We start from the raw sequence: 19,299 nt of genomic DNA, 5'->3' as shown, positions 1-19,299 counted from the left end.
CTCGCGCGCCCCTGGGCTCCCCTCCCCACCTGCTGGTGCGCCCGCGCGGAAACCGGCCGCGGGGGGAGGGGTCCGGGGCGCGCGCTGGCGCGCCCCTCGCGGAACGACCGGCGTCGTGCGTTTCTTAGGGGCGCGCTCTCGACCGCAGCACGCGGCGTACAAACCCGGCCCGGGGGCGGCAAGGGAAAAGCGCGCGAGAGGTCTCGGCGCGCGCACGCGCCCCACCCAAGGCTGTTCCTGTCTGCGCGTCACCCTCCCTCGGCAGCCGGGTCCGTCTCGGGAGCAGGTGGCAGGGATGCCTGCGCCCGGGAGGGGCGGGCGCTGGTGCGGCGAGGGGCGATGCTGGGAAGACGGAGTCCCGGTTGGGGCGTGGGTGCCTGCGATTAGGGCCTCGCACCGCAAGGCTTGGAGGGGGCATCGCAGAGACTGCGGCGCCTTCGGGAGCACATCTAAGGAGCTGCGTTCTCACCCGAGGATTGGGCGAGGGCTGGAACGGCGCTGTCTGCCGGCGCGTGCGCGCACGCTCAGGCCCGGCCGCGGATGCCGAAGCCCTGGGCCAGCCGGGCCTTCCCGGATGGGCCTGAGGGTGGAGCCGAATTTAGGGAAGTGACCCAGTCGGGCACCGCCCGGAAACCACCCCGCCCCCTGTATACGGCCCGAGGGCTGAGAAAACTGAAGGTTATGTAGCGTGCCCAGGCTCCTGCCTGCAGCAGATAGGTCTGATACATCCGTTGTTTTAAGGTGATTCCGTAGGGTTAGGGACCTGGAGATGCTGCTGCCTCTCGGGTACGTCGTTCTCTATTGGGGAGGGGGCCAGACCTATCCGATCTCCTTTCCCCGCCTACTCCGGAAGCTACCGAGTCACGTGGCCGGCTTCCTCTGCAGTTCCGGGGAGTTCAGGGGACCAGATTTACCGTGGATTGCCCCCCCTCTCCTGGCTCGGGCACGGCCAAGCACGACGCAGAGTAGGAGTTTAAAGATTGCGAGGCTTCTGGGCACTTGAGTTTGGCGTGTTAATTTTTACCAGCGACTTCTGGGGCCTAGCACCATTCCCGGAAGAAGGGAGTTGTCGGGCAGGGTCCTTATTGGGGGTTGTGATTCTTGTTTTAGTTGGGAAAGACCCTAGGAGGGAACAGGGGTCGTTTGTGTAGTAACACTGCATTAAGCAGTTCTGGTGGGTTTGTTGTAACTGTTCAGTGTCCTTGGGGTCCCATCTAGCATTGTGGGGTCTTGGCTCTTTCTGAAGAGGAGTCTTGGCTCAGGTGTTTGGGTCTTCCATATCTGAAGTTCTAAGTCACCAGTTTTATCCGAAGGCTGAGAGGAAATACGGTGAGTAGCAAGTGAGTCAGTAGCCGGTGGGTTCACATTTCGGTCAAGGCTCTGCTTTTCACGAGTTTTCCATTTCTGTCCCGTAAAATGAGGGAAGGGGTTGTTGAACTAGGTGATCAGAGGCCATGGCTGCCATTCTAAGGTTGTGTCCCATCTGGTTCTTTGACAGTGGCTTGGGTGGAAAAACTAGTGACTTGCCTTGGGAAGGGCACTAGTGACCACTCAAGACGCGGACTGGGATCTTCTGAGAAAACAAGGGACAGTTCTCTAGCGTCCTTTCTTGATGAGGTATACATGGCGTGTCTCCTAGGCCTCCGGTGTGGCTGTCTCTGATGGTGTCATCAAGGTGTTCAACGACATGAAGGTGCGTAAGTCTTCAACGCCAGAGGAGGTGAAGAAGCGCAAGAAGGCGGTGCTCTTCTGCCTGAGTGAGGACAAGAAGAACATCATCCTGGAGGAGGGCAAGGAGATCTTGGTGGGCGATGTGGGCCAGACTGTCGACGACCCCTATGCCACCTTTGTCAAGATGCTGCCAGACAAGGACTGCCGCTATGCCCTCTATGACGCAACCTATGAGACCAAGGAGAGCAAGAAGGAGGACCTGGTGTTTATCTTCTGGTGAGCTCATTCTGGCGCTTCTTCTTGTCACCTACCCCCTTTCTCATGATGGGAACTTCTGTGGATCCTGGTCAACCCAGAGATGTGGGTTTGGATGGGGAGGGGGTTATAACAAAAGACTCCTCACTGCCAGCCCAAGGGTTTCTCAAAGTCACCTGTGGCTTTGCTGTTGCTGCGAGTTGCCTGACTCATGTTTCTGTCCAGGGCCCCTGAGTGTGCGCCCCTTAAGAGCAAAATGATCTATGCCAGTTCCAAGGATGCCATCAAGAAGAAGCTGACAGGTAAGGGCCAGCATTGGTGCTGAGTGCCCTTCTGCTGTGACCTTGGCTGCAGGGTGAACAGCACCCAGAGGGGGTCCGCCCCCTTGTCTTCACTGCCTGCTTGTTCCTTTCATCTGCTTTGATTGGCTCCTTCCCAGCCACAGAAACTACCCCCACCCCAGTGCTTACTGCTCACAGATGCTCCCGTTTCTTCCTTACAGGGATCAAGCATGAATTGCAAGCAAACTGCTACGAGGAAGTCAAGGACCGCTGCACCCTGGCGGAGAAGTTGGGGGGCAGTGCTGTCATCTCCCTGGAGGGCAAGCCTTTGTGAGCCCCTTCTGGTCCCCTGCCTGGAGCATCTGGCAGCCCCACACCTGCCCTCGGGGGTTGCAGGCTGCCCCCTTCCTGCCAGACCGGAGGGGCTGGGGGGATCCCAGCAGAGGGAGGGCAATCCCTTCACCCCAGTTGCCAAACAGACCCCCCACCCCCTGGATTTTCCTTCTCCCTCCATTCCTGACGGTTCTGGCTTTCCCAAACTGCTTTTGATCTTCTGATTCCTCTTGGGTTGAAGCAGACCAAGTTACCCCCAGGTACCCCAGTTGAGGGGGAGCCTGTATTTTTTTTTAACAACATCCCCATTCCCCACCTGGTCCTCCCCCTTCCCATGCTGCCAACTTCTAACCGCAATAGTGACTCTGTGCTTGTCTGTTTAGTTCTGTGTATAAATGGAATGTTGTGGAGATGACCCCTCCCTGTGCCGGCTGGTTCCTCTCCCTTTTCCCCTGGTCATTGCTACTCATGATGGAAGCAGGACCAGTAAGGGACCTTCAATTAAAAAAAAAAGACAATAATAAAAAGGCTCATTAATGGGATGTGTGTTTCAAGGTTGGGGCCCAGGAGACTTCGGTGGTGGGGGTGCACTGGGAGAATGGTGCTCTGTCTTCTCTGTACCCCATACCCAGTCAGTCCCTGCACACCCTTATCTGGCTCCAGTGATTGGCTGAGACGCCTTTCTGATGGTAACCATTATTCTGTTGGTGGGGCTGTGATTGACACTGGACTGGCTGTTTAAGGAGTGGTGCTGGCCACAGGGGTGTTCCAGCGGAAGTGGTTTATGCCTGAACTGGGTGTTCTGTAGCCTTGCCTGGATGGGCAGTGAGGTCCATCCGATAGTCTTTTCTGTCCCTGCCTAGGTGTGGGCTGATAGGCTAGTCACAGGTAGCTTAAAGGTTCAGTTTGATTTGCTGTCTTCCCTGCATGGCTGACTCAGGTTTATGAGGGTCAGGTTCAGTGGTTGCTGTGAGTCAGCCCAAGTTGAGCCTTTGACCTCCTCTAGATGTGGCTGGAGTCCTTTCAGGGTGGGGCCAGCCAGGTGGAGCCCAGGACTTCAGACCCAGGTGTCTTGAGCACCTCCTCCCTATGTTTAACCAAAAGGGTGTTGCCGGTACTCTGAGCCTTTTGCCAGCATTGCCATGGGTTGTTTCCAGCCTGTACTTTGGGCTTTCATCTGCCCAGCAGGCAAAGACATCCAAGAAATCTGGCCCTCGGGTGAGGTGAATCGGGAGTGGTAATGGGGCATCTATATCTCCTCCCTAATTAACTGAGCTGAGAAAGGAAGAGGCCTCCTGGTGTTACAGTTGGCTCCTTAACTCCCAGGAGCTTGTGAGTGGTTCTGGGAGGAAAGGCTAGATCCCTTTTCTGGTTAGGAAATAAGGTGTGGAGAACTTGTGATTCATTCTTGTGCTAGGGTTTATGGGGGTGGGGACAAACCTGGAAGACTGTTCTGGGGTTTCTAAGTCCCAACTTCTGGGTGTCGCGCCTTCCCACAGGGAGCCTGCTGTCACTGGAGAGAGGGCTGAGGATACTGCGGGGTGCCCTCCTTGGTGTCCCCAGGATCTGATCATACTGCCTTGGCAGAAGGTGTGCCTGGTGGACCCTTGAGCTGCGGGAAGGGAAGCAAGGACAGCAGGCCTCCTTGCTACAAAACCAGGGTTTTATTTGTGAAGGAGAACAGGCTGGGATCAAGAGAGCTATGATTCCTTCCAGGCCCGGGGTGAGAGGAGGCTGTTCCTCAGCTTCCTGGGGAGGGGTGTCGGGGTCCCTGGGGCTCTGCTGACCTGTGGCCAATCACGATGCCTATGCTGCCCTGTGTCTTGCAGGGCCTGGCACCTTTGGTGGTGGTAGTGGTAGGGGGTTTGGACTTTCCCTGGGAGGATGTGGGGCAGAGTGAGGGTGTAGCTAGTGGCACTGTGCTAGAGAAGGAGACATCTTGCCAGAGAGAGGGGTCTGGGATACCCTGGTCACTGGAGATCGCAGAGCAGGGTCTGGCTGAGCTCTGGCTGCTCTTAAGGCTCCCCCTTTAGGGCGACAAGGGTGTTCCGGAGAATCAGGGTGCTGGCCTGCAGAGGAGAAACAGGTCCTTGAAGTACTCTTCTCGCTGAGTCAGGCTGCCATTCTTTCTGCACCGTAGATACCCCCTTGCTCCCCACACCCCTGTTCTCTGCAATAACAGTTGCTGTTAATTGGGTCTTCCTACCGAGAAGGCACGGGTCGTGAGCCAGGGAAGCATGGCCCCAAGCCTTAGCTGAGGCTGCTCTCACCCACACACGCACGCATGTACATGCAGACACCCACATGTGCACATACACGCGTGCACATCCACACGTGCACGCACACCCTGGTTCCTGGGGGAGGGAGGGAGGTGGGAGGGCTCACCTTGGCGTGTTTGAGCTCCAGCTCTGCCAGCTCAATGAGATTCTTTCGAAAAGAGGAGACCCGGCGGGACTTGAAGTCCATGAGCTCTGGAGAGGAGGGGAAGAGGCATGGGGACCTGGGCAGGGCATGTGGCCCCAGGCTGGGGCCGGGGGCTGCGGGCTCACCTTGCTTGGCGGAGTCGGAGAGGCGCTCGAAGCGTTGGCAGCACAGCTGCTGGTGGCTCTCGGCAGGCCGCACCTCCCGGTTCCTGGTGCGCGCCTTGTCCAGCGCCTTGTTGGCATTCTCGTAGTCGGCCAGCGCCCGCAGCCGCCGGTACAGCAGGTCCTAGGACCACGGGCACAGGGTCACTGCTGCCCTGTCCTGGCCTCCAGGCCTGAGCGTTGCTCTGGGGTTGCCTCTCACCTTTGCTGCCTGTGAGTCGCGCATGTAATACCTCAGCATGTCCGACAGCTTCAGGTCCTCGTCGGAAGCCACTCGGCCCTCCAGCTTCTGCATCAGAAAGGTGGGCACTGGGAAAGGAGCTTGTCAAGAGGGGCAACTAAGGGGTGGGAGGCACCTTTTCATCTAAATATCCAGCAAAGAGGCCTTAGGTAACTGTTCCAGGTCAGGCCTGGTGTTGAGGGGTGCAGGCCAGGGAAGGCTTCACAGAGGAAGTGGGATCTAATCTGGATCTCAGGTACTAAGAAAGAGCCAGACAGGGAGCTGAGGGCTTGGCAGCTGTGCAAACCCGGCTACGTGTTCAGGGAACCTTTAGTTCAGGGAGGGCACTTGGGTAGAGCAGGGAAGGGAGGCAGTGGCTGGAGCACAAGAGGCTAAAAGTGGAAGCTCAGGACTTTGGGAGCTTCCAGAAGGGGCAGGGTCTCTGAAGGGCTTTGAGCAGGAAAGAGATGCAGTCCAATAGACGTTTTAGGAAGACGGCAACACTCCAGTGACTTTCTTGGGGAAGAGTGGGGGATGTGTGTACCCAGGCAGTGTGCTGGCAGCTGGGTGCAGCCTGCCAGAGATTTGGGCACATCCTTGTGCCTCCCAACTCTCCCCTGCTGCACACACGCGTGTACACGCGTGCGCACCCCCCCACACACACATACACACAAAGCTGGATTCTTGTCTTCAGCCCACCTCTCGTTAAACTAGTCTGGAGTGTGAGCCCAACTTGCCACTGGGCCCAAGTTATCACTGAACCCAGGATGATCCTGGAGCTCTTCCCTCTGCCAGGACTTATCTTCCCTGCAAAGATCACCAGGAAAGCTTTTGAGCACAGAAGGCAGTACTCACCCTCAGCCTTTCAAAGAGCTCTGCCAATTTGAGGAAGCTCCTAGGAAGTAGTAGGGAGGAGTTAGGGTAGGGGGCTGAGGAACAGCTCAAAGCCTCTCTGTCTCAGCCCCTCCTTGGGAGTCTCTGTCTTGCCTTTCCCTCCCAACACCCTCCCCCAACAGGAGAGCCTACACCTCCCACCTAGAGCTGACAGTAGATGTCTACAGAGTGACCCCTCATGGGAAGACATGGTATTACAGGCATAGGGAGAGGGAGGGGTGGAGGGAGTCCTCACGTCCTTAGCTGGTTGACTTCCTGTGTTCCCAGACTGCTCAGTGCAGCTGAGATAGGGATATAATCATCTGCCAGGCCTGTTGGGGGAACAGCCCCCATCAGAGCCCCTACATCTGCACGTCAAGCCCTGGTGCCTGTGGCCACAGACAGACAAGGCATGCCTTGATCTCTTCTCTCCCCCAAGGAGTTGAACCACTGGGGAGAGGGGCAGTGGGATCCAGGACCCCTTGGACCTTGCGTACACTTGTGGGCACGCATGACGCGGTCGGCCCGCAGGCAGGCATCTCGGATACGGGTGTGATACTCCAACAGGAAGGTCCTCTCATGCTCAAAGAAGTCATCCACCTCCTAAGGGAGCCAGGCAGGACCCCATTTACACTGGGTCACCAAGGAACTTGGCAGCATAGGCACACAGGGTTGGCAAAAATCTCCTTCCAACCCAGGCCAGGCCCCACCAGTGGCTTCCTTCCCACACCCAGCCTGGGCCTCAATCCGTGCTGTGGACTTGAGGTGCTGGATTGAATCTGGAGAGGAGCTCCAGGGGTTACCTTGAGCCCTGACATGCCTGTGATGAGGGCTTCATCTGCAGACTTCACGATATTCCTCAGAAACCCTCCGAGGAGCTCCTTCCTGTTCTTCCCCCGGACACTCAGCTGAGGCACACAGGGAGGGTATGATGCTGGGGTGGGCGTTCTCGCCTCCCATGCCGAGTCGCAAGCCACTCACGGAGCTGTGACACAGGCTTAGGCCCACTGGGGCCCCTTCTCCAGCCCTGCCACCCCTGGGTGCCTCCCCACCCAAGCTAGACTCTGGCCCCAGGGCCAGGGATTCGGCCCAGCTCACATCCTGTCCATATTCCAAAAACACAAAGAAGTTGTGGTCTCGACGCAGGGTGGGGTGGGCCGCCAGGCGCTGCAGAAAGACTTCATGCATCGCAACTGTCTTCTTAAAGATGGCCAGGTACTCCCTGCGAGAGTGGCAGCGGCTCACAGGCCCTCCTCAGCCCTCATCATCCTGCCTGCCCCCTTTCTGGGGTCAGAGGTCAGGGTCTCTAAACATTCATGGGGGAAGAGTGGGGAAGATAGCTGGGGATGGCTGGGAAAGGAGGGGGCACTCACGCTTCCAGCTCCTGCTTCATCTTGGCAAACTCTTCCCGAGTGACAGAGCTGTCCCCCTCACCCAATTTCTGGAGCTTTTCCCTTGAAGCCTCAAAGTCTGGCCTCGGAGGGGCTGGGGGGATCTGCTCAAAGGAGGGACAGAGCTGGGAGACCTCTCACTGCTGAGACGGCCGCCACAGCCTTTGGTCCTCACCCAAGTGCTCTGCCTGTCCCTCCCAGCCCTTGCCCGGCCCCTCCTCACGATGAGGCCGGCGTACTCCTCGTTCTCCACGTAGGCATCATGCAGCCAGATGAACTCCTCATGCTGCCGCACGACTGAGAACTCGGTCCGGGCGAAGTAAGGGAGGCAGCTCTGGAAGCAGGAAGGCCGTCTGAGGTACCCTCTCTGCCCCAAGCCCTGCCTCAGCAAGTCTCCTGGGCACCCACTCTTGGGCCCCTCCATCCCACATCCCAGGGAGGACCAAGTTAGAGCTCAGGTGTGCATGATTTCATTTAGAATGGTGGATGGGGATGATTAGGACTCGGGGCCTCAGGCAGAGGCACCCAGAGCCTAGTTAAGATGCTTGCTTTCCAGGAGGGGCTGAGGGCAAGTGCCAGGTGGAGGAACAGTGCCCACAGGCTGTGTTGGCACGTGCCTACCACCCCTGGGGGAGGCCTCCTGTGGGCAGCCACCAGGACCTTTCCTCGAGTCCCGCACTGCCTCACCTTGGTTTGAACAGTGAATTTCACCTTGTCCCGCTCACTCACTGCATCAGAGATCTCCACCTGTAAGGAGCTGTCTCCCTGCAGATCCACCGATGCACACGAAGGCTGCGGAGGAGGGGAGGTCTCTGGCCTAGCTGAGCATGGCCCCTTTGCCCTTCCTCGCCCTGCATGCCTTCTGGTCCACCTGCAGAACCCTCTTTAGCAGCACTGCTTCAGCAATGCCCCAGGGCACCAGAGAGGGGTCCTGATAAGGCACTGACCTGAGCTTTGCAACTGCCAAAACATTTTAAACCCCCATCCTTGGAGGCAGGCAGAAAGCTTCCTATCTGACAGATATTGAAGCTGAGACAACCAGGATGGTGGCCCATCTGCAGCTGGTCTAGTGATGTCTCCTCCCTGGATGGAGATCCCTGCATCTATCCCCTCCTCCTGGCTGTCCCCCATGAAGGAATTGACCCTGAGGTCACTGGTCACTGTTTACAGGGTTATCTCTACATTGTTTCTCCCTCTTTTTTTTTGATAGTGTCTTGCTCTGTCACTCAGGTTGGAGTGCAGTGCTGTGAGGGGAAGTAAATTGTCTAAGATTATGCAGCTGCAAAGCGACAGTGCCAGGTTGAAACCCAGTTGTTGTTTTTGTTTATTTGCTTGTTTTTTTTAGACAGAGTTTTGTGCTGCCCAGGCTGGAGTGCAGTGGAGCGATCTCCACTCATTGCAACCTCCATCTCCCGGGTTCAAGCGATTCTCCTGCCTCAGCCTCCCGAGTAGCTGGGACCACAGGCGTGCACCACCATGCCCAGCTAACTTTTGTATTTTTAGTAGAGACTGGGTTTCACCATGTTGGTCAGGCTGGTCTCAAATTCCTGACCTCAAGTGATCCACCTGCCTCGGCCTCCCAAAGTCCTGGGATTACAGGCATGAGCCACCGTGCCCAGCGAAACCCAGTTTCTTAATTCCCAACCCCACACACTTTCTCAGTTACTTGCCCACCCCTTCCCCAGCCGGCTACTCAGGCATCCCTTAACCAGGGCTTCAAGTGAGTTGGATGAGACATTTTCACCGCTTTTGGGGGAGGGTTGCCAAAACCATTCCATTTACTACTTTTGGTGCCAAGAGGCAACAGCTTACATGCAAAGCACGTGTATTTCTTCAAGTGAAAAGATCAACAAGACACCACGCTACTAGCTCATTCTTGCATTGAGTTATTCAATATGTATTTATTTATTTTTGAGATAGGGTCTCACTCTGTCACTCAGCCTGTAATGCAGTGGTGCCATCACAGCTCACTGCAGCCTCCAACTCCTGGGCTCAAGTGATCCACCTGCCTCTGCCTCTGTAGTACCTGGGACTACAGGCATGTACCACCATGCCAAGTTGTTTTTTTTTTTATGCCAAGTTTTTTTTTTTTTTTTAGAAACAGGGTCTTGCTATGTTGCCCAGGCTGGTCTCAAACTCCTGGGCTTAACTAATTCTCCCACCTCAGCCTCCCAAAAGGCCGGAAGCAACATGCATTTATTGAATACCTACTGTGTCCACACCATAGTGCCAAGTGATATTAGGGGGAAGAGAAGAGGCTTAAGAATCACTCTGCCTTTCAGCATTGCTCACCAGTATACAAGAGGCACCTGTCCCACCTCTCAATCTGGAGGCCTCCTCACTCTCTCTTCTCTCTGATTTTGGCACACTTTAGAGATGGTCCCTGAGATGGGGCTTGGTAATATGTGGGTCCAGAAACAGGCAAGACCTTGCCTGATGGTGGCCCAGCTGCAGCTGGTCTAGTGATGTCTCCTTCCCGGATGGAGATCCCTGCATCTGTCCCCTCCTCCTGGCTGTCCGGCATGAAGGAACTGACCCTGAGGTCACCGGTCACTGTTTACAGGGTTATCTCTACATTGTTTCTCCCTCTTTTTTTTTTTTGATAGTGCCTTGCTCTGTCACCCAGGTTGGAGTGCAGTGCCGTGATCTCGGCTCACTGCAAACTCTGCCTCCCGAGTTCAAGAGATTCTCTTGCCTCAGCCTCCTGAGTAGCTGGGATTACAGGCGCGTGCCACCACTCCCACCTAAATTTTGCTTGAGCCCAGGAGTTTGAGACCAGCCTAAGCAACATGGTGAGACACCCTTCGATGCCCACCTCCACAAAAAAACTTTAAAAATTAGCTGGGCGTGGTGGCACATGCCTGTGGTTCCAGCTACGTGGGGGGCTGAGGTGGGAAGACTGAGCTTGGGAGGTGCAGGCTGCAGTGAGCCAGGATCTTGCCACTGCACTCCAACCTAGGTGACAGAGTGAGGAACTGTCTAAAGAAAACAAAAAAAAGCAAAAACAAAAAAAGCTAAAGCTAATTTTTTTTTGAAATGGAGTTTCGCTCTTGTTCCCCAGGCTGGAGTGCAATGGTGCAATCTCCGCTCACTGCAACCTCGGCCTCCCCGGTTCAAGCGATTCTCCTGCCTCAGCCTCCTGAATAGCTGGGATTACAGGTGCCCACCACCATGCCCCGGCTAATTTTGTATTTTTAGTAGAGATGAGGTTTCTCCATTTTTGTCAGGCTGGTCTTGAACTCCTGAGCTCAGGTGATCCACCTGCCTTGCCTCCCAAAGTGCTGGGATTACAGGTGTGAGCCACTGTGCCTGGCAAAAAAAATTTTTTTAACCCTCCAGAAGGCTCCCTCTTGCCCCACACCCATCAATTATCCCCACCCCAGAACTAACCACCATTCTGACTTCTATCACCATATATTATTCTGGCCTCTTCTTTTATTTATTTATTTATTTTTGAGACAGAGTTTCGCTCTTGTTGCCCAGGCTGGAGTGCAGTGGCGCAGTGGCGCCATCTCAGCTCACCATAACCTCCGCCTTCCAGGTTCAAGCAATTCTCCTGCCTCAGCCTCCCGAGTAGCTGGGATCACAGGCATGCACCACCATGCCCGGCTAATTTTGTATTTTTAGTAGAGATGGGGTTTCTCCATGTTGAGGCTGGTCTCGAACTCCTGACCTCAGGTGATCTGCCCGCCTCCGCCTCCCAAAGTGCTGGGATTACAGGCGTGAGCCACCGCGCCCAGCCTGGCCTATTCTTTTTTTTTGAGACGAAGTCTCACTCTGTCACCCAGGTTGGAGTGCAGTGACGTGATCTCAACTCACTGCAACCTCTACCACCCAGGCTCATGGGATTCTCCTGCTTCAGCCTCCTAAGTAGCTGGGATTACAGGCGCACACCACCACTTCCAGCTAATTTTTGTATTTTAGCAGAGACGGCGTTTCACCATGTTGGCCAGGCTGGTCTTGAACTCCTGACCTCAGGTGATCCACCCGCCTTGGCCTCCCAAAAAGCTGGGATTACAGGTGTGAGCCACTGAACCCAGCCTATTCTGGCCTGCCTATTCTTGAACTTCACAGAAATGCAGTTATGCATTGTGTATTCTTTTGTGCCCCTGTTCTTTAGAGAGCTCTCTCTATGTTGTTGAGTGGAGAAGTAGTTGTTTTCATTGCTGTGTCTTATTTCATTATATGATTATATCATAATGCATGTATCTACTGTTGATGGTCATTTGGATTATTTCAAGTTTTTGGCTATTATGAATAAAGCTGCCATGAACACATTTTTTTTTTTTTTTGAGACGGAGTTTTGCTCTTGTTACCCAGGCTGGAGTGCAACGGTGAGATCTCAGCTCACTGCAACCTCCGCCTCCTGGGTTCAAGCAATTCTCCTGCCTCCGCTTCCCGAGTAGCTGGGATTACAAGCACGCACCACCATGCCTGGCTAATTTTTTGCATTTTTAGTAGAAACAAGGTTTCATTATGTTAGCCAGGCTGGTCTCAAACTCCTGACCTCAGGTGATCTGCCCGCCTCGGCCTCCCAAAGTGTTGGGATTACAGGTGTGAGCCACTGCACCTGGTTACTTTTATTTTTTAAGCAGGGGGGTGTTGTCGCTATGCTGCCCAGGCTGGTTTGAACTCGTGGCCTCAAGCCATCCTTCCACTTCAGCCTCCCAAGTAGCTGGGATTACAGGTGTGCACCACCACATCTGGCTTCCATGAACATTCTTACATAGGACTTTTGAGGACTTTATTTATTTATTTATTGAGACAGTCTCGCTCTGTCACCCAGGCTGGAGTGTAGTGACGTGATCTTAGCTCATGGCAACCTCCACCTCCCAGGTTCAAGTGATTCTCCTGCCTCAACCTCCTGAGTAGCTGGGGTTACAGGTGCCTGCCACCATGCCTAGATAATTTTTGTAATTTAGTAGAGATGGGGTTTTGCCATATTGGCCAGGCTGCTCTTGAACTCCTGACCTCAAGTGATCCGCCCACTTCGGCCTCCCAAAGCGCTAGCATTACAGGTGTGAGCCACCGCATCCAGCCATCTTTTGAGGACTTTTGACCTAAGTCCCCATTTCTGTTGGTTATGAGAAGTGCTTGGTTACAGGGAAGGCATATTATATGTTTAAAACACTTCAGTAAATACTGCCAAACAATTTTCTAAGGTGACTAAACCAATGTACACTGCCAGCAGCACTGTGTATGAAAGTTCCAGTTGTACTACATCCTTGCCAATACTTAAGAGTTGTTAGTCACTTTTATCTTTCTCTCTCTCTCTCTCTCTTTTTTTTTTTTTTAAAGAAACGGGGTCCCACTAATGTTGTCCAGGCTGGCCTTGAACTGGGCTCAGGCAATCCTCTGGAGTAGCTGAGAGTTGCTTTTGTGTACACGTATCATTTGACCTATTAAGTATGATAAACTTTGGACTCTCTGTTCCATTGGTCTATGTTTGTCCTTATGATAATATCTTACTGGCCTGATTACTGTAATCTGACAGGTGAGACTGGAAATCAGATAGTGTAAGGCCTCCACCTTTATTCTTTTTTTTCAAAATCATTTTGGCAATTATAGGTCCTTTACATTTCTACACATACGCGGCTTGTTAATTTCTACCCCTAAAAAACGAACTGAGATTTTTATTGTGATTGCATCGAATATACAGATCAGTCTGGGTACAAACCACTGTGACGGCTCGGAATTGTTAGTCTTTTTTACTTCCACCCTGTTAGTCGAGGCATGGTAATTGTGCATGGGAGTGCAACTGGTATTACCTGGTGAGGAATGATGTCGAGCGGCATTTTCTGTATTTATCAGCCATCTGCATATCTTCTTTTGTAAAGTGCCTATTCAGTTCTCTGATTCTTTCCAGCCACCTCTTTGAAAGATCAGATTATCTGTTTTTCAGTAATTTGTAGGAACTCTGTTCCTGGGGACAAGTCCATTGTTGATTATACGTTTTGTCAGTATCTTTTCCTAGTCTATAGTTTGCCTTTGACTCTCTTAATGGTTCAAATGTTACAAGCTCAACATAAGAGTCTTTTATTTCTATGGTTAAGGCATTTTATGTCCTGTTGAAGAAATCTTTGCCTACCCCAAGGTCATGAAGATATTCTATTTATTTTTCTAGAGGTATTACAGTTTAAGCTTACACTTGTGTCTATAATCCATTTTCTTTTTTTCTTTTCTTTTCTTTTTCTTTTTTTTTTTTGAGACAGGGTCTTGCTCTGTCGCCCAGGCTGGAGTGCAAATGATTCCCCTGCCTCAGCCTCCTGAGTAGCTGCGATTACAGGCGCCCGCCACAACGCCCAGCTAATTTCTGTATTTTTAGTAGAGATGTGGTTTCACTCTTTTGGCCAGGCTGGTCTCAAACTCCTGACCTCAAGTGATCCACCCTCCTTGGCCTCCCAAAGTGCTGGTATTACACGTGTGAGCCACCCCACCCAGCTATGATCTATTTTCAATTCATTCTCTTCATTTTAACTTTTCCTTCCTTCCTTCCTCCCTCCCTCCCTCCCTCCCTCCCTCCCTTCCTTCCTTCCTTCTCTCTCTCTTTCTTTTTTTTTTGAAATGGAGGTTTCACTCTTCTTGCTCAGGCTAGAGTGTAATGGCGGATCTCGGTTCATTGCAACCTCCGCCTCCCAGGTTCAAGCAATTCTCCTGCCCCAGCCTCCCGAGTAGCTCAGATTACAGGTGCCCACCACCACGCCCAGCTCATTTTGTATTTTGAGTAGAGACGGGGTGTTCACTATGTTGGCCAGGCTGGTCTCGAACGTCCCTGACCTCAGGCCGATCCCAGCTGGCCTTAATTCTCCGCAAAGTGCTGGGATTACAGTCCGATGAGGCACCACGCCTGGCCTACATATTTTAATTTTTTGAGAATGGAGTCTCGCTTTGTCCACCCACAGGCCTGGGAGTGCAGTGGCCACGATCTTGGCCTCACTGCCAGCCTCTGCCTGCCGTGGGTTCACCACGATTCTCTTGCCTCAGCCTCGCCAAGGTAGCTGGGATTACAGGTGTGCGAGCCACACCTGCCCTGGGCTAAATTTTTGTATTTTAGTAGAGATAGGGTTTCACCAATGTTGGCCAGGTTGGTCCTCAAAACTGCCTCGAGCCATCATATGATTCCCAACCTGCCCTCCAAACCCTCCAAAGTGCTGGATTAGCAGGCCCACGAGCCAGCCGCAACGGCCGCCGGCCCGATTTTCAGTTTGTTTTGAATATGCAGTGTGAGGTATGGGTTGTGATTCATTGTGCCATGTGGCCAGTGCTATTTGAGCCACTTTATTTGTTATATAGATTTTCCTTTTGCTATTGAATTGGGCTTTGGCAGTAGCACATATCCAACTTAGCCCTATTAAAAGTGACAGGGCCGGGCCACGGTGGCTGCAAGCCTGTAATCCCAGCCTTTGGAAGGGCCCGAGGCGGATGGATCCAGCGAGATCAGGAGATTGAGACCAAATTCTGCTGCTAACCACGGGTGGAAAACCCGGCGTCTCCTACTAAAAATTAGCAAAAAAAAAATTAGCCCAGGTGTGGTGGAAAGGCGCCTGTAAGTGCCAGCTACTCCGGGAGGCTGAGGCAGGAGAAATGGCAATGAACCGCGGGAGGTGGAGATTGCAGTCAAGCCCCAAGAATCTTGCCACCTGCACTCCTAGGGGCCTAAAGGTGAGCAGCCACGAGCTCCGTCTCAAAAAAAAAAGAGTGTCGGCGGGCCGCGGTGGCTCAAGGCGCTGTAATCCCCAGCACTTTGGGAGGCCCCGGAGAGCCGGGGCGGAATGCACGAGGTCAGGAGAATTCGAGACCATCCCTGGCTAACACGGTGAAACGGCCCGTCTCTACTAAAAAATACAAAAAACTAGCCGGGCGTGGTGGCGGCGGGCGTGGTGGCGGCGCCTGTAGTCCCAGCTACTCGGGAGGCTGAGGCAGGAGAATGGCTTAAACCCGGGAGGCGGAGCTTGCAGTGAGCCGAGATCCCGCCACTGCACTCCAGCCTGGGCGACAGAGCGAGACTCCGTCTGAAAAAAAAAAAAAAACGTGTCACTCTTTGGACTCTACTGTGTTCTATTGGTCTAAATGTTTATCCTTATGATAGTATCTCACTGTCTTGATTACTGTAACTTGACAGGCGAGACTTGAAATCAGATAGTGCAAAGCCTCCAACTTTATCCTTTCTTTTCAAAATCATTTTGGCTATTGTAAGTCCTTTACATTTCTACAGATATTCTGCTTGTTAATTTCTACCCCTAAAAAATGTACTGGGATTTTGATTGTGATTATATCAAATATATAGATCAATCTGGGAAGACTAGATCTCTTTGTAATTTTATAATTTATAATTTTTAATCTTCTAATCTAAAAACATGTAATATCTTTCCAATTATTTAGGTCATCTTTAATGTTTTGTAGTTTTCTGTGTAAAGGTCTTGCATGTCTTCTGTGAGATTTATTCCTAGGTATTTGGTGATTCTCTTTTTTCTTTGCTTTTTATTTTTATTTTATTTATGTTTTTTTGAGACAGAGTCTTGTTCTTGTTGCCCAGGCCACAGTGCGATGGTGTGGTCTTGACTCACTGCAACCTCTGCCTCCTGGGTTCAAGCGATTCTCCTGCCTCAGCCTCCCAAGCAGCTGGGATTATAGGCGCCCTTTCTTTGCTTTTTAAATTATATTTTTTAAAGTTTCATCTTCTAATTGTATACAGAAAAACAATAGGCTGCGCATGGTGGCTCATGCCTGTGAACCCAGCACTTTGGAAGGCTGAGGCAGGAGAATCACTTGAGCCAAGGAGTTCAAGGTCAACCAGGGCAACATGGCGAAACTCCATGTCTACAAAAAAATACAAAAATTAGCCTGGTGTGGTGGCAAACACATGTAGTCCCAGCTACTTAGGAGGCTGAGGCAGGAGGATCACTTGAGCCCAGAAGGTCAAGGCTGCAGTGAGCCATGATCACACCATCACACCACTGCACTCCAGCCTGGATGACAGTGCGGGTCCCTGCCTCAAAACAAAAAAAAAAAAAAGAAAGGAAAAAAGGCCGGGTGAGGTGGCTCATGTACTTTGGGAAGCCGAGGCGGGTGGATCACCTGAGGTCAGGAGTTTGAGACCAGCCTGGTCAACATGGTGAAACCCCGTCTCTACTAAAAATACAAAAATTAGCCAGGTGTGGTGGGGGGCGCTTGTAATCCCAGCTACTCAGGAGGCTGAGGCAGGAAAAACCCTTGAACCCAGAGGCAGAGCTTGTGGTGAGCCAAGATCGCCCCATTGCACTCCAGCCTGGGTGACAAGAGTGAAACTCCATCTCAAAAAAAAAAAAAGAAAGAACGAAAGAAAAAAAATCATTTATTTTTATATATTTACTTTGTGTCCACACAAATTTACTTGTCAATTTTAATAAATTTTTAAAATATCTTGCTGAACTCACTCACTTATTAATTTAATTGTTTGTGGATCTTTTTTTTTTTTTGAGACAGGGTCTTGCTCTGTCATCCAGGATGGAGTGGGGTAATGCCATCTTGGCTCATGGCAGCCTTGAACTTCCAGGCTCAAGGGATCCTCCCACTTCAGCCTCCTGAGTAGCTGGGACTACAGGCATCTGCCACCATGCCTGGATAATTTTTGTATTTTTTTGTAGAGATAGGGTCTCACTATGTTGCCCAGGTTGGTCTCGAACTCCTGGGCTCAAGAGATCTCCTAAATTAGGCCTCCCAAAGTGCAGGGATTACAGGTCTGAGCCACCTTCCTGGCCAGTTGTTTTGGATTTCCTACATATACAGTCCTATAATCTAAAATGATGACAGTTTTAGTTCTTCCTTTCCAACCTTTATACCTTTATTTCTTTTTACTGCCTTATTATACTCACCAGGACCTCCAGTACAATGTAGAAGTGATGATATGATGACATGTTCCTAATCTCAGAGGGACTGCATTTAACATTTAACCCCAAAGTGTTTTTAGATATATATTTTTTAATTAAGGGTATCTTAATGAAGCTTAATGGAACTCCCTGCTATGCCTAATTTGATGAGAGTGTTGATTTTTATCAATCGTTTTTCCCTTGATGGAGATAATCATATGGATGTTCTTGTCATCTGTTTATGTGCTGAATTTCATTTGATTGATTTGCAAATGTTAAACTACCTTGCATTCCTGGAAGAAGGCCTTGTTCATGAAGTGTTATCCTTTTGTATATTGCTTATTCAGCTTGATAATTTTTTTTTTTTTTTTTTTTTGAGACAGGGGCTCGCTCTGTCACCCAGGCTGGAGTGCAGTGGTGTGATTATGGTTCACCGTAGGCTCAAACTCCAGGGCTCAAGCAATCTTCCTGCCTCAGTCTTCCAAAGTGCTGGGACTATAAGCATGAGCCACTGTGGCCAGCCTCAACCTTTTTCTTTTTTTAATTTTTGAGACAGAGTCTCACTCTGTTGCCCAGGCTAGAGTGCAGTGTTTATGATCACAGCTCATTGCAGCCTCAACCCGCTGAGCTCAAGTGATCGTCCTGCCTCAGGCTTCCAAGGAGCTGGGACTACAGGCATGTGCCACCATGCCAGGCTTATTTTTTATTTATTTATTTTTTTTTTTGAGACAGAGTCTCACTCTGTCACCCAGGCTGGAGTGCAGCGGCACGATCTCGGCTCACTGCAACCTCTGTCTCCCAGGTTCACGCCATTCTTCTGCCTCAGCCTCCCAAGTAGCTGGGACTACAGGCGCCGGCCACCACACCCAGCTAATTTTTTGTATTTTTAGTAGAGACGGGGTTTCACTGTGTTAGCCACGATGGTCTCGATCTCCTGACCTTGTGATCCGCCCGCCTTGGCCTCCCAAAGTGCTGGGATTACAGGCGTGAGCCACCGCGCCCAGCCATTTTTTTGTATTTTTAATAGAGACGGTGTTTCACCGTGGTGGCCAGGCTGGTCTCGAACTCCTGACCTCAGATGATCCACTTGAGCCTCAGCTTTTTTTTTTTTTTTTTTTTTTTGAGACGGAGTCTCACTCTGTCTCCCAGGCTGGAGTGCAGTGGCACGATCTCGGCTCACTGCGACCTCCGCCTCCTGGGTTCACGCCATTCTCCTGCCTCAGCCTCCCAAGTAGCTGGGACTACAGGCGCCCGCCACCACGCCTGGCTAATTTTTTGTATTTTTAGTAGACATGGGGTTTCACCATGTTAGCCAGGATGGTCTCGATCTCCTGACCTCGTGATCTGCCCACCTCGGCCTCCCAAAGTGCTGGGATTACAGGTGTGAGCCACTGCGCCCGGCCCACCTCAGCTTCTTAAAGTGCTGGAATTACAGGCATGATCCATCACGCCTGGCCAAAAATTTTTTTTTTAGTTACTTATTTTCCAGCCGGGTGTGGTGGCTCATGCTATAATCCCAGCACTTCGGGAGGCCGAGGCTAATGGATCACCTGAGGTCAGGAGTTCAAGACCAGCCTGGCCAACATGGTGAAACACCATCTCTACTAAAAATACAAAAAAATTAGCCAGGTGTGGTGGTGCACAGCTGTAGTTCAGCTACTTGGGAGACGGAGGCAAGAGAATCACTTAAACTTGGGAGGCAGAGGTTGCAATGAGTTGAGATTACACCACTGCACTCCAGCCTGGGCAATGAAGTGAGACTCCCTCTCAAAAAAAATAAAATAAAATAATAATTACTTATTTTCTTTAGTGTCATATACTCAAGGCTTTCTTCTTTTCTTT

The 19,299-nt window shown here is 51.7% G+C and overlaps 3 protein-coding genes across 7 annotated transcripts in view; 2 read left to right on the top strand and 1 right to left on the bottom strand.

Moving 5' to 3' along the window:
• LOC108518637 (translation initiation factor IF-2-like) overlaps window positions 1-1,329 on the top strand; it is a 1,773-nt gene extending 444 nt beyond the window's left edge. The window contains exon 2 of the mRNA XM_017857176.1: window positions 27-1,329. Within this exon, the coding sequence (XP_017712665.1) occupies window positions 27-610 (584 nt within the window). The 3' untranslated portion in view covers window positions 611-1,329. The remainder of the gene's footprint in view (window positions 1-26) is intronic.
• The window catches only part of CFL1 (cofilin 1), a 5,600-nt gene extending 2,523 nt beyond the window's left edge, over window positions 1-3,077 (top strand). For all 3 annotated transcript variants that reach the window (XM_017857178.1, XM_017857177.1, XM_017857179.1), the window contains exons 2-4: window positions 1,640-1,947; window positions 2,152-2,228; window positions 2,429-3,077. In XM_017857178.1, coding sequence (XP_017712667.1) covers window positions 1,640-1,947; window positions 2,152-2,228; window positions 2,429-2,541 — 498 coding nt within the window. In that variant the 3' untranslated portion in view covers window positions 2,542-3,077. The remainder of the gene's footprint in view (window positions 1-1,639; window positions 1,948-2,151; window positions 2,229-2,428) is intronic.
• A 1,108-nt stretch (window positions 3,078-4,185) lies between these two features.
• The window catches only part of SNX32 (sorting nexin 32), a 20,889-nt gene continuing 5,775 nt past the window's right edge, over window positions 4,186-19,299 (bottom strand). Inside the window, exons 2-13 of one of the 3 annotated variants that reach the window (XM_017857168.1) lie at window positions 8,297-8,401; window positions 7,833-7,943; window positions 7,592-7,713; window positions 7,317-7,440; window positions 7,022-7,126; window positions 6,707-6,821; window positions 6,475-6,550; window positions 6,201-6,240; window positions 5,328-5,414; window positions 5,090-5,249; window positions 4,926-5,011; window positions 4,186-4,609 (exon numbers count right to left, since the gene is read on the bottom strand). In XM_017857168.1, the coding sequence (XP_017712657.1) occupies window positions 4,556-4,609; window positions 4,926-5,011; window positions 5,090-5,249; window positions 5,328-5,414; window positions 6,201-6,240; window positions 6,475-6,550; window positions 6,707-6,821; window positions 7,022-7,126; window positions 7,317-7,440; window positions 7,592-7,713; window positions 7,833-7,943; window positions 8,297-8,401 (1,185 nt within the window). In that variant the 3' untranslated portion in view covers window positions 4,186-4,555. The remainder of the gene's footprint in view (window positions 4,610-4,925; window positions 5,012-5,089; window positions 5,250-5,327; window positions 5,415-6,200; window positions 6,241-6,474; window positions 6,551-6,706; window positions 6,822-7,021; window positions 7,127-7,316; window positions 7,441-7,591; window positions 7,714-7,832; window positions 7,944-8,296; window positions 8,402-19,299) is intronic. The other 2 variants (XM_017857169.1, XM_017857170.1) reach the window with 2 other exon arrangements.

This window comes from Rhinopithecus bieti, unplaced genomic scaffold, assembly GCF_001698545.2.
Source record: "Rhinopithecus bieti isolate Rb0 unplaced genomic scaffold, ASM169854v2 scaffold_44159, whole genome shotgun sequence".
NCBI lineage: Eukaryota > Metazoa > Chordata > Mammalia > Primates > Cercopithecidae > Rhinopithecus > Rhinopithecus bieti.
Note: the sequence above shows the minus strand (reverse complement) of the source record. Positions and strands in the feature narration are given on the sequence as shown.